Source organism: Muscardinus avellanarius (assembly GCF_963383645.1).
Source record: "Muscardinus avellanarius genome assembly, chromosome: 19".
In the NCBI taxonomy this organism is placed as follows: Eukaryota; Metazoa; Chordata; class Mammalia; order Rodentia; family Gliridae; genus Muscardinus; species Muscardinus avellanarius.
Window position 1 is genome coordinate 36,393,517 of NC_137805.1, and position 13,243 is coordinate 36,406,759.

A 13,243-nucleotide genomic window follows, 5' to 3' on the forward strand; every position below is an offset into this window, starting at 1 on the left:
GCAAGTCCCCTGGCTAGTTTCCACCTCTGTGACTTCCATCCCTGGGTTTAACATAATGGGCCACGTTAACCTGACTTGCGGCACAGAGACTCCTAGAGAGAACCAAGTAAACAGATCAGACACCGTTTCTCGGGTCCTTGGGGAATGGCCAAGCCATCAGAGAGACATCATCTTATTTATAATAAGTTCACTGTTCAAAGTGCTTTAAAACATTTTTTTTCCTATTAGGAGTATTGTTTCTCTCTGTTGAGTCCGTGAGTATTTGACATTGGATGACTTTATAAAACATTCTACTAATTGGATTTGTTAAAGCAAATAAATCAAACACTAATTGGAACGTGCCCTGCCATTATTTTTGCTTACTGAATTAGATATAATGGTGTGAAGGCCTTCTTATCATATTTGTGCACTTATTTAAACACCCCCCTGGCACATACTTTTGCAAATTCAATTAGATATGCAGAAAAGAAATTCAATTTATGCAAGGCTGGTTTACATTCATTCTGGGGGCAAGACTCCGCTACCCGCGATAGGCTGCTCACAATTAATAAGCCTCACTTAGATATTGCCCTGCCTTCAAAGTATTTGTTGGCACCAGGGTGGAATCTCAATGATTTGGGGGGTTGTGGTCTTCAATTTTTAGAACGCATGTGTCCAGTGAGCAGGGTTGGCTTCATGGCCATGCGAACTGTGTGGTCACTCAGACCCTAGCTCTTGGTTTAATGCTCTGAGGTTACCATCTTGATTTCTTCATGATTGCAAATCCAGAGACTTTGCACTGTAATTTTTGTCCTCGGTCCATGGACCTTGTAAGTGACCCTGTATTGGGAGCCACCTTGGTTCTCAGACCTTCTGGCCAAGGAAGACATCCTTGATGGAGTGTAGATTCTGCCCTTGATCTGGGACTGAGTGTGCCATCTGTTCTGGTCTTGATTTTCTCATCTGTGAAGTGAGAGTGTTGCTCCTGATCTATGAACACATGCTATAATGTAGGTGAGGTGCTTATTTAATGAGGAAGTTATAGTTCCTCTCAGTCCCTCATTCTAGGGCCAGTGGAGTGACAGAGGGATATAGAGGAGGAGGTGAGGAGAGAGAATTAATGATGAAAACACTGCCATTTCGTACATATGTGAAATTACCAATACCCATCTCAATATTATGTATGGGGAAAGAGGAGGGTGGGGGAGGGAGCGAGGGGAAGCTCTCCAAGTGCCATGTGCATGTATGTCCCTATCACCGTGAACAACAGGATGTTGTGTGACTACTGTGCACCAATAAAAGTATTAAAAAAATAAAAAAGATATGGTAGACTGGTTCTTCTCCACTTTTTTTTTCTATCCATTCCGCATTATTTTTTTTTTTACTTTTTTTAAAAATTTTTTATTGGTGCACTGTATTCATACATCATAGTGGAATACAAACTTTTGTAGACATACATGCACACATCGCCCAGTCAGCCCCTACCCGATCCCCACCCCATTCCCTCCCCATCCCTCCTTCCCATGCTTGGTTTAGTGGTTGACATCTAATATTACAGCAATTTATCCAAAATTAAAAATGATAATCTCACATAACAGTTTCATTTGTCTGATACCAAGCTTTTGATAACTTAAAGATAACATTTCAATATTTCTTTTTGCTTTCTTTCTTACCAGAGAATATTTTTTTTCTTTTTTTTTAGGTGAAACTATCATACATTTATATATTTATTTTTCAGAAAAAATCTATCCTAATATGGAATATGGACTCTAGATACCCAAAACGATCTCGAAAAAGAACAAAATTAGAAGATATATATTTTCTGATTTCAAACCATATAAAGCTACAATAATTGAAACAGTGTAGTACTGTTATAAAGGCAGATATATAAACGATTGGAGTTAAATAAAAGCCTAGAGATACATTCTTCCATATATTGTCAAGTTATTTTTGACAAGGTTTCCATGAACATTTGGTGGAGGAAATAATCTTTTAACTAAATATTGTTGAAAAATAATAATTACATGAAAAAGAATAAAATTGGACCCTTACCTAATCCCATATACAAATATTAACTCAAAATATATAAAAGACCTAAATATAAATCTTAAGACTATAAACTTTTATGAGAAAATCTGGGTCATAAAACCTCACAACATTGAAATTGGCAGTGATTTCTTGGATATGATTTCACTTCTTGAAGGAGGGAAGAAACGTTCTACAACTAGGGAGCTGGAAGGAAGGGTCAAGATCACATGACATCAGACACTAAGATGGTGACACATGACAGCGTGTTGAAATTCAGTGACTGTGTTAATCTCACAAATTTTTATGTCGCTGGAGCATAAGTCAGCAAACTATAGCCTGCAGGCCAAATCTGTGCCTTCACTGGCTTTTATATATCCCACAAGTAAAGAATGATTTCTATATTTGAATTTTTAATTCACGTTTTAAAATTAGTTTATGGGTGCACTGCAGTAATACACCACAGTGAGGTTCAATTTGATACAAACACACATGTGCACAGCTCCTGGTGTGTTTCCTTCCACACCACCCTGCTCCCCGTCCTCCCTCCCCATGCAAGTTAATGAGATCGGTTGTGATAACTTCACAAAAGCAAAGTACTATCTTGTGACATAGAAAAATTGCCTGAAATTCAGAGTGTAGTGTGAATAAATAAAGCACGGAGAGGACATAGCCACACCCATATGCCATTCTTTTTGTATTTTATTGTTTACTACTGCTCCCGTGCCTTCGTGGCTTGTTGTATGCCAGTGACGGGCTACGTGGTTGGCTGAGACAGGCAGAAGTCCGAGAGTCCCAGCCTCCGCTGTGTCCTGTGTGACCCCAGCCCTCTGCCTGGGACTGTGACAAAGGCAAAGGCATTTTTGAGGTATAACTTAGGTCTGAAATGATTGACTTTGGCTCATTACCAGGGCAATTATATTGGATAAATATGATTGAAGCTAATTAGTCCTTAAAAGGGACTGGGCCCTGCTTGCAGAAAGACACTGGAAACAGGAGAGGGCTCAATTAAGGGCCCCTATGGCCAGGAACAGTGGGCCTAGGGCCCGGTGAGGGCCCGGTGAGGCTCTTGGGAGCTAGCCAGTAAGAAAAGTCAGACCAAAATTCAGTAACCACAAGGAAGTAAATTCTGCCAAAGCCGCATGTTCTCTAAAGAGGACCCTGAGATCTAGAAAGAACAAGCTCGGCTGACACCAGAGTTTAGCATCTTGAGACCCTGTGAAGAGTTAGAGTTGATGGTGCCTGGGTTTCTGCCTGATAGAAGCTACAGACAATAAAAAGGTGTTTTAAGCCTCCAAGTTTATGGAACTGTATAATGCAGCTATAGGAGACGAATGTACCATGTTACGGACTGAATAGTGTCTCTTTGAAATTCATATGCCAAAGCCCTAACCCCCAATGTTGCTGCATTTGGAGATAGATCAGGCCTATGAATAGGTTAAATGGAGCCTGACATGGGAGTACACACCTATCATCCCCATACTTAGGACACTGAGACAGGAGGCTTGCAGGTTCCAGACCAGCCTCAGCAACTTAGTGGGACCCTGTTTCAAAATAAAAAAATTAAAAGGGCTGGGACTCTAGCTCTGGGATCGAATATCCCTGGGTTCTATTCCCAGTACCAGGAAGAAAAAAAAAAAAAGGTCAGATGGGGTCATGAGATCCAGACCTCAGATCCATGGGGCTGGAAAGACTCTTACCAGGACTCATTCTCCATCCACATCAGTGTGCCAAGGACAGGCCTCATGGGGATGAGATAAGAGGGTTGCCATCTGCAAGCCAGAAAGAAAGCCCTCCCCAGAAACTGGTCCTGCTGCACCTTGGTCTGGGCTTCCTGGTCTCTAGAACTGTGAGAGGAAAATTGTTTGCTGTTTAAGTCACCCAGTTTGTGGTCCTTTGTCATGGCGGCCCAAGCAGACTTGACAACTGCAAAGCTGAAAATATTTACTACCAGGCCTTTTACAGAAAAAGTTTGACAACCACCCCCTGAGTTTAAAAAATAAGACCTATTTTTTTGCTCACATCTCCCTTTCCTGGGCCCCTTAGCCATTTATTCCAGCTGCATCTGGAGCCTGACTGTGTCCCGAGTGTGAGCTCCCTACCCATCAATGAAGATGGAGTCGGAATCTCTACCTGTGAAGGATCATGTTAAATGCTTTGAAAAGGTCCAGCCTAACCTCGAAGCCCTAAATCCTTACCCTGCTGCCAGGTTTACAGTAGGTTCCCCCAGCCCCTAAGAGTCTAAGATAGTCGGGAGTCGCTGTGTGGGCTCCAGTCTGGCTCTTCTCCATAAATGGAAGTACCATTTTAATGTATTTTGTGCCTTTTTAACTACAGGTCAAGGTCATAGTCTGAGCTAGACTCTTGAGTGGAGAATAGTGTGGCAAACTCCTGTTTCCTTGTGTCTTTGGGACTTGTATCTGGAGAGACAGTGCCATGATCTCAGGTCCCCCAGGTCCCCAGGTTCCCTCTCATTCCATGAGGCTTGATACTGAGTAGTCTCTTGGGTAGGATTCTAGCTACATAACCCAGGTGAAGGGTGTTTTTCTGAGCATCCGTGGCAAATCACCCTGGTTTCTGGTTATTTTTGTCAAAAATTGTGCACGGTGCCAGAAGTAGTACTTACCATGAAGAGCAACTGAAGGCAAATTTGCACTATCTTTTTCTCTCTCTTTTTTTTAATGTCTGGCCCAGTTTTCTTTCTTTATGTAGCTCCATTGCTGGGTATTGAAAGCACAGCTGTCTATTGTAGAAGCAATACAGTGAGAATGAGATGCGGTGAACACACGGAGTATTCTAAAAGGGGCAGGACCGGAGTAATGCCAGGTACCTGGGCTTTGGTACCACAGCACAAGTCTAATACCCTGGGTCTGCTGCTTTATGAGGGTGAGATCACTTCCCTGAGTCTGTGATACTCCATTTGTAAGATGAGTGCAATCACAATGGCAGGTCCTGTGATGAGGGTTAAAGATAGTATAGATTAGCCAAGCATGGTGGTGCATGTCTATAATCTCAGTATTCGAGACAGAAGGATTGCAGGTCCAAGGCCAACCTCAGCAACGTACCAAGACCCTGTTTCAATAAAAAAGTAAAGGCTGGGGTATAATTTGGATGTAGAATGCCCCCTGGGCTCAACTCCTAGTACTGAAAAAAAAAAAGAAAAGAAAAGAAAAGAAAAGGTGGTATAAACAAGGCCAGTATGTATCCAGTTGTCAATCAAAGAAGGTGTTACTACTACTCTTATTGCCATGTGGGCTGCCATGATTTCTCCCTGGATGGGCGAGTCCCATTTGTGTCTCTAATGACAAGTTTCCATCTATAAAATGGACAGAGAGGCCGGGCGTGGTGGCACACACTTGTAATCCCAGCATTAGGGAGGCTGAGACAGGAGGATCGTGGGTTCACAGCTAGTCTCAGCTACTTAGTGAGGCCCTTTGCAACTCAATGAGACCCTGCTTCAAAATAAAGAATAAAAAAATGGGGCTAGGGGTGTAGCTCAGAGGTAGAATGCCCCTGGGTTCCATCCCCCATACCGAAAAAATAAAATAAATGAAAAATTTTTAAAAATGGAGAGAGAAACACTGTCCTCTTAGGGCAGTGATTAGCAGACTACAGCACCACCATGCCGCCATTGTTATTGTCTTAGGTAAAATTGTATTGAAACCCAGCCACACCCATTTGTTTAGTATTGTCTAGGATTTTTTTTTTTTTACATTATGGTGGCCAAATTGAGTAGTTATGACACAGACTATGGCCTGAAAGCTGAAAATATTTATCTGCCTCAGTACAGAAAGAGTGTGCTCACCTCTGTCTTAGAGGGTGATATTGGAGGTACGTATATTCATAGACATGTATGTAGATGTACATAGACACCGACATAGCGCAAATACAGTGCCTGGCACACAGCACAATCCCAGCCAGTCTTTAGTTCCTCTTCTGAGCTTAACTCTGCTCAAGAATACACAGGATTATACCTGAAAAATGCAGAGGCAGACACATTTAGACTTTTATTGAATTCTATTTCTCTCGCATTTTCAAAAGAAGAGCTCATGTTTGAAAAAACATTCTGATTGGCACCATAAACTTTATTTATGCTTTAATGTATCCTAAAGTATGTATCTTGCTCTATTTTTACCTCCCCTTACAGATGCTGATATGCTATACATTACCGAATCCGAATGGATTTCCAAAATCCAATTTCCTGGCTACAGTTTTCCATTTCTCCGTTGACTTTTTATGTTTGACTCACATCAGAGCATCTGGGGCCTTTGCCACATTTTGACCTCAACCTGCCCAGTGAAATAGCTCTTCTGTTAAGATGCAGGGTTTTTGGACAGTGGCTGCCAGCTTCCTGGTCTTTCTGCAATTACGTGGGCCTTGACCGAACCAGGTCCTACCCTCTGGAGGCTCAGTCTTGCTTCTGGGGTGGAGATTTTGATTCCTCTTAAAATGATTGTGGCGAGGTTGACATCAGTTAAATGGCTGCTCCCATGCCCACATGGGGTCAGCATCTAAATGAGTTTCTTTTTGGAATCTCTTCAACTATAAGTCTTTCCAGAGTAGCCTGCCACAGACACCTGAGCAACGGCTGGGCTTTTTTTTTTTTTTTTTTTTTTGAGAAGTTGTGGCCTTTAGGAATTGTACCAAGACAGATAGATGTGATTTTTGAAAGGGCAAGAGGAGCTGCAGTGAGATTCGGGGTCGTGGCTTTGAATGTCTTCAGGGCTAGGGGAAGCTTGACTTTCTTCTCCACCCCTCTGTGGCTCCCCCGTGGCTATGGAATTATAGCTGGTGCTTGGGCTGGTGGCGTGGAGCTGCACCTCTGTGGCCCCTGAGAATCCCCAGTTCCTTCTCAGTCTCTAGAATACTTAAACCTTACAGCTAGAGATTTTCTTTTGGTCATCTCGTCCCTGCGTGCCAGAAAACAAAGGCTCAGAGAAGTGGGAAAGGAGGTGGGTGAGGAGATTGTACCTGGCTGGTAACATTACTTGCTCTCAGGCTGCAAAACTTTGAACTCACCTGACGTCACTCTGTTTCTTGGTCTATGGATTGAGAGGAAGAAATCTGGGATGATGGCTTTAAAATACTTTTAAGTAGCTGGGCGTGGTGGCGCACACTTGTAATCCCTGCGCTTGGGAGGCAGAGACAGGAGGATCACACAGGTTTGAAGCCAGCTGCATGCGCGCTGGCTTAGGAGACCTTGTTTCCAAATAAAAATGTAAAAATAGGTCTGGGAGTGTAGCCCGGAGGTAGAAGGGCTTCCAGGAACCCCAGTACCACCAAAATATATATATATATATATATGTATGTATATATACTTTTAAGTATATTTTCTCTCCAGAATAGTATTTTTATACTTTTTTGGGGGCGCATTGTAATTTCACATCTTATCATCCAGGTGATAGGGACGTACGTGCACACAGCACTTGGTGAGATTTCCCCCCGCTCCTTCCTCCTCCGTCCCTTTCCCCATATATTCTACTGAGATTGGCATTGACAAGTTCACATAACATCAGTGGAAATATTCCCTTCATAAACCCTCCCCTCACTCCCACCACTACCTTCCCTAGACCTCCTTCATTGCTCCACCGGGCTTTCTCCTCCATTATCAGAAGTCCTTCCTGCATCCCAATTACTCTCTGGCTTCTACATATGAAGAAAACATATAACCCTTAATGTTCTGTGACTGGCTAATCTCACTTAGCATAATGTCCTCCAGGTCCATCCATTTCCCTGAAAATCCTTTATAGTTTTTAAAACGTATCTCTGAGTCAAGCCAGACCAACAGAGCACAGATGTCTAGATCACACGCTTCTGGATCCCAGTGAGGTGCCTTCAAGAAAGTGTGTCTTTGGGTGATGCTATCAACTTATATTGAGAAATGAGAAACAATCATTTCATATTGATTATGAGACACAGCCTCATGAAATTGGCCAAACACTCATCTTGTGGATGTTGGTTCAGATATGGGATATTGTTTCATTACTGGATATGAAGTTTGTGTTACAGGCATCCCTGCAGAGGAGCTCTTGTCAGATCTAAACATCTGGACTGGTTGTTCTTTTACTGAGTCAATGTGGCTTTTATTGCATGGACACAGTCTCCAGTACCTGGCTGGATTTTCCATTTAATATTGGCATCAGAAGATCAGAGCCAAACATGTGCCCCTCCCTTTGAAGAGATGAACACATTGTTTGAAATTGCAGCATGGATCCGCAACTCTCTCCACTGTTCTGCTTTTCTTTCTTTCCTCTTTTCTATTTGATTTCTGCCACCATACTGTGCTTTCTGCTTCTATACTTAAAAGGCTGCTGTGGGTACAACAGTGACCAGTTAGGTGGCATCTCTCAAATGCAGCCTATGTTCTAAGCACAGAGGGAATTTAAATTCACCTGGCCACATTTACTGGCATGTGTTTCTGGGAGCCCAGGGGCTCCACAGAAAGTCAAGAACCATGTGTCCTACTGAGGTCCCGATGTCCATGTGATAAAGAGCAAGGAAGGAGCCAGATTCTTGAAGGTTTTCTACATGAAGGACAGTAAAGTCTGCATCAGGGATAGAACTGGCATCAGAGCCTAGATAACCTGCAGAAGCAGTGGCTCAGGATGGAGAGGAGGGCCGCCTCTGCTCTGCTCTAAGCGAGCGAGCGCCTCCACAGCTTTGAAGGTTCTCATTGCAGGAGGCCAGGAACCCTGGCATCAAAGGCCAGACTTTAAGATAGAAAAAGCATTTGCTAACTGGCGGCAGACTGCGGTGGTCGCCAGAGCACAGAGGCTGGGGGCAGCAAGGTGGCCTAGGAGATGGCTGTGAACTAGAAGTGCACTCCTGGCATTCGGGGGCCAAGACCTGTCATAGCTCAGGAGAAGCTGTCCACCTCTGATGGTGCAGAGGCAGGGAGGTGAAGCTCAGGGCGTGGAAGAACAGGGTGACTGTGTCCGGCATCCCACTAGCATTGATTGGCTCATCCCCTACTATGTGACCCAAGTTATTCCCTGCCACGCTGGAGATGATCTTCTAGTGGAAGCCTGTCATGTCATCTGCATTCGATCCGGGACAGAGACATTCCTATCACTGTCCCTACACTTTCCTCTTCTTTTGGCCCTGGGAGTTGAACCCAGGGGTGCTCCACCTCTGAGCTACACCCCAAGTCCTTCTTCACTAAGTTGCCGAGGGTCTAAGTTGCTGCTGAGGCTGGCCTTGAACCTGCAACCCTCCTGTCTGAGTCTCCCAAGTACCGGGTTACAGGCCCACAGCACCATGTCATGCTCCTACCATTTCCTCTTGCCTCCTGTGACTTCCTTCCTTGCCTGCTGGCCTTCCTTCAGTTCCCCAGATGGCCGTTGTGTGTTGCCAGCTTTCAGTGGGCGGTGGGTGGAGGGTGGGACCACTGCAGCACAGGGCAGGGAGCCATTTAGGTCGTGAAGCGTCTTGGGCCACTTCAACCTAGAGAGTCCCTCACCTGCTCCTAACTGCAGCCGCCATAGTGCACACATAACTTTCCCTTAGCCTGCTGGCTTCTGTCAGTCTGTTTTACCAAACCAGGAAAGCAGGAAAGCAAGCCTTTTCTGTAAACCACTATATGGCAGTGCCTGGTACTGTGTCTGCTCCGTAGTAAGTGCTCAGTTAAATCATTGTTAACTTAGCGCGTGAATATGTGAAAATAGACAGGTGTTTTAGTCTCTTCCAATGCACTTACCACTTCCTATCCTCCATTTTCCAAAGAAGGTTTTCGTCAGCCATCAACTTTTATAGATTTTTCTTTTCAACTTTTATAGATTTCTGTTTTTCATTATGCTTCTTGAATCAATCTCTTTCTCTCTCTCCCTCTCCCTCTCCCTTTCCCTCTCCCTCTCCCTCTCTCCATTTTCTTTTCTCTTTCCCTTTCCTTTCCATCTCTTCTACATAACATCCCCCATTCCTATTTTCTCTGTAATGCAATTTAATAGTCTCAACTTAGTCTCCGAACTCCAGTACCACCAAAATAGGTCCAGCCCTCAGTTCTTGGGAGACAGACACAGGAGGATCACAGGTTTGCGGCCAGCCTCAGCAACTTAGTGAGGCATCCTAAACTTATGAGGCCCTGTTCCAAAATTTAAAAAAAATAGGGTTTGGGGTGGAGCTCAGAGGTGGAATGCCCCTGGGTTCAATGCCCAGCACCACCACCAACAACAAAAAAAGGAGTGGGGGTGGACACATGATATTCTGTCCATAGAAGACCTGGTTCTGTGTGTAGAGTTTAAAGGAGGGGGGTGATGAGTGATGAGACCTCTGAGCATCGAGGAGACAAGAAGGGGGTGGTGCAGTGATGGAGTGGCGTGACCAGGAGGCTGCTGTGGGGCTCTGTCCAGCTGCTACCTCTTGACTTTTGATAGCCGGAGGGCCCCTCTGGAGCGCCCTCCTGTTCTTTGGCCATGAACATGTTCCACCTTTGGGAGCCCCATTAATTCTCCTCTTATGCTCCCCCCCACCAAGAATATAGCAAAATCCTGTTTCTTTGGATACACCATTGTCTCCTCGTTGGAGCCTCCATCCCATATCACACATCTCTTTCAGTGTCACCTTGAAGGGACTTATGGCTCAAAGAACATGCTTAAGAATCCTTGTCAAAATCAAATGAATAGCTATACCGTTTCTCAGTATTTATCCAGAAGAGTTAAAGTCACCGTGCTATAGTGATGCATGCATACCCATGCTTCTGGCAGCATAATTCACAATAGCCAAGTTATGAAATCAGCCCAGGTGTCTGTCAGTAGATGAATGGGTAAAGAAAACGTGGTGTATATGCACGGTAGAGTTCTACTCAGCCATAAAGAACAAAATCATGTCATTTGCAGGAAAATGGATGGCATTTGAGGACATCATGTTAAGTAAAATTAGCCAGACTCAGAAAGTCAGGGGTCATATGTTTCCTCTCACCTGTGGAAGCTAGAGAGGAAGAAGGGAAAAAGAAAGGCATTCTTGTGAAAATGGAAGGAGGAGCCGTTGGGTAGAGGAAGTGGATCAGGGAGGGAATGAGGGAGGGAAAGGAGAGGTGTTGGGAATGAACCTGACCAAATTAGGTGAGGTGCATGTACAAATATGTCACAATTCTGTGTAATTATAATGCACCAGTAAAAATTTAAAAATCGAATGAACATAATTCATCATCAAATGGTGGGTGGCTCGAACTTTAAAGGGAGAAGCTGTAAACGCTCTCAGCATTGACTTTACTGTCCAGGGGCATGATGATCTAATTTCTCACCAATTTGCTTGTTATATCCATGGAGAATGCTTTGACAGAGAAGGAGGTGGGCATCGAGAGTGGATTCTGTGCCAGTTACTCTTCATATGTTAATTCAGTTGATGACATTTCTGTACGGTGGATACTTCCCTCCACGTTACAGGTGGGGAAACTTGACACCCACCGGGTTAAGCGGCAGGCCATGGCCTCGTAGCTTTGCAAAGCTGAGATGCAGGTCTGGTTTGGCCAGACTCTGAGGCCAGTGCTCTTTCTGCTGCCTCACAGCATTGCTCCGTGTTGCAGGAAGCAATTTCAGAGGCATGCCCTAGCATTCATTTTTCCTACTTAGAATAAGATGTGTCTGTTTACTTTCTCAGAAAGGAAGATTGAAATCAATGTAACTAGCCTTATTAACTTTTTTAAATAGGGGGGCTTGCAGATGCCAGCGCCTTTCCTGAGAGCACCAAAGCAAATATAAAAATCCAATTTGTTCACCTTTTTAAAAAAACTCTTCTCCAGAGTTTAAAATTCAAAGCTGTAAATGAAGAGCAGATGAGACAGGGGTAACGAACCAAGCGTCAGACCATGGGATTGTATTTACTCTCATCTCTTCTGTCTGCAGGTGGCTGTTCCTTTGATGAGCACTACAGCAACTGTGGTTATAGCGTGGCCCTGGGGACCAATGGGTTCACCTGGGAGCAGATTAACACATGGGAGAAACCAATGCTGGACCCGGCAGTGCCCACAGGTACGTGAGCCAGCATGCTTGGGGCTGTGATGGGGCTGGCTGGCTTTTACAGTGACTTGTGGGCGGGACAATAGATAACTCTGTAGGTAGTGAGTTCCCAGTTCTCAGAGGTGTTCAAAACAAGGCTGAATGAATTTCTTTATTCTTTTTTTTTTTTCAGTACTGGGGATGGAATTCAGGGGCATTCTACTTCCAAGCTACACCCCCATCCCTGTGTTTTATTCTTTATCTTGAAACAGGGTCTCACTGAGTTGCAAAGGGCCTCACTAAGTAGCTGAGGCTGGCTGCGAGCCACGATCCTCCTGTCTCAGCCTCCCAAATGCTAGGATTACGAGCATGTGCCACCATGCCCGGCAAGGCTGAATGAATCTTTCAGGAGGTAGTAAAAGTCACATGTCCCCTAGATTCAGGGATCTTTAGGATTTCTTTAAACTTTGAGGGGTGTGTGTGTGTGTGTGTGTGTGTGTGCGTGTTATTAGAGACTGAACCCAGGGACATTCTACCTCCAAGCTACACTCCCTCCCATCCCTATTTTATTTATTTTGAAACAGGGTCTCACTAAATTTCTGAGGACCTTGCTAAGTTGCTGAGGCTGGCCACGGACCCGTGATCCTCCTGTCTCAGCCTCCCAAGTACTAGGATTACTACAGGTGTGCTCCACTGCAGGATTTGAGATTCTCCACACCAGCTATTTCTAGAGTATCACTGGGTTTCACTTGGGAGTCTGATGGTGGTAGGATTTCAGAGGAAGAAAGAGCCTTAGACAGATCTGGGGTTGCTCCTTTCCTCTGGGCCACACAGACACAGGTCATCATGTAGGGAGACTTTTACAGTCAGAATATTCCTCATAAGGTCAATGCCCTGACATCTTCAATACCAGGCTTATATTTAACCAATTGAGCCAAAAGCCCAGTGCAAATTCTTGATGTATATCTGGAAGAGGTCCAGCTGTTGCCTTTTAGTAACTAGAGAAGGTGTCCTCACACTTGGAGAACACCTTTAAAGAGGGGTGTACCTGGGCACTCTTAAAGAGGCTTACCTGGTATCATCAAAGCCCTGAAAAAGTTAAGATTCTGTCTTGGTACAGTTGGGAAGACAGCTGATGCTGGGGGAGGAGGCCATTGGCTGCAGGCCGCCTCTGTCTCGGCCCCCCTGAGCCTACATACAGCCTTGGCTTCTTCCCGGTCCCTTTTGGTGCTTATCCTTGCACGCCGCTATCAGCTCACACTGGGCCTTCAACCTGGAGTTTATCGGGCTTGCTGAACACTTTT

General features: G+C 44.6%; 1 protein-coding gene across 8 annotated transcripts in view; it reads left to right on the forward strand.

Moving 5' to 3' along the window:
* Positions 1-13,243, forward strand: part of PTPRT (protein tyrosine phosphatase receptor type T) — a gene marked incomplete at both ends in the record, with an annotated part of 1,183,313 nt that overhangs the window by 307,276 nt on the left and 862,794 nt on the right. For all 8 annotated transcript variants that reach the window (XM_080716374.1, XM_080716373.1, XM_080716375.1 and 5 more), the window contains one exon: positions 11,847-11,972. In XM_080716374.1, coding sequence (XP_080572500.1) covers positions 11,847-11,972 — 126 coding nt within the window. The remainder of the gene's footprint in view (positions 1-11,846; positions 11,973-13,243) is intronic.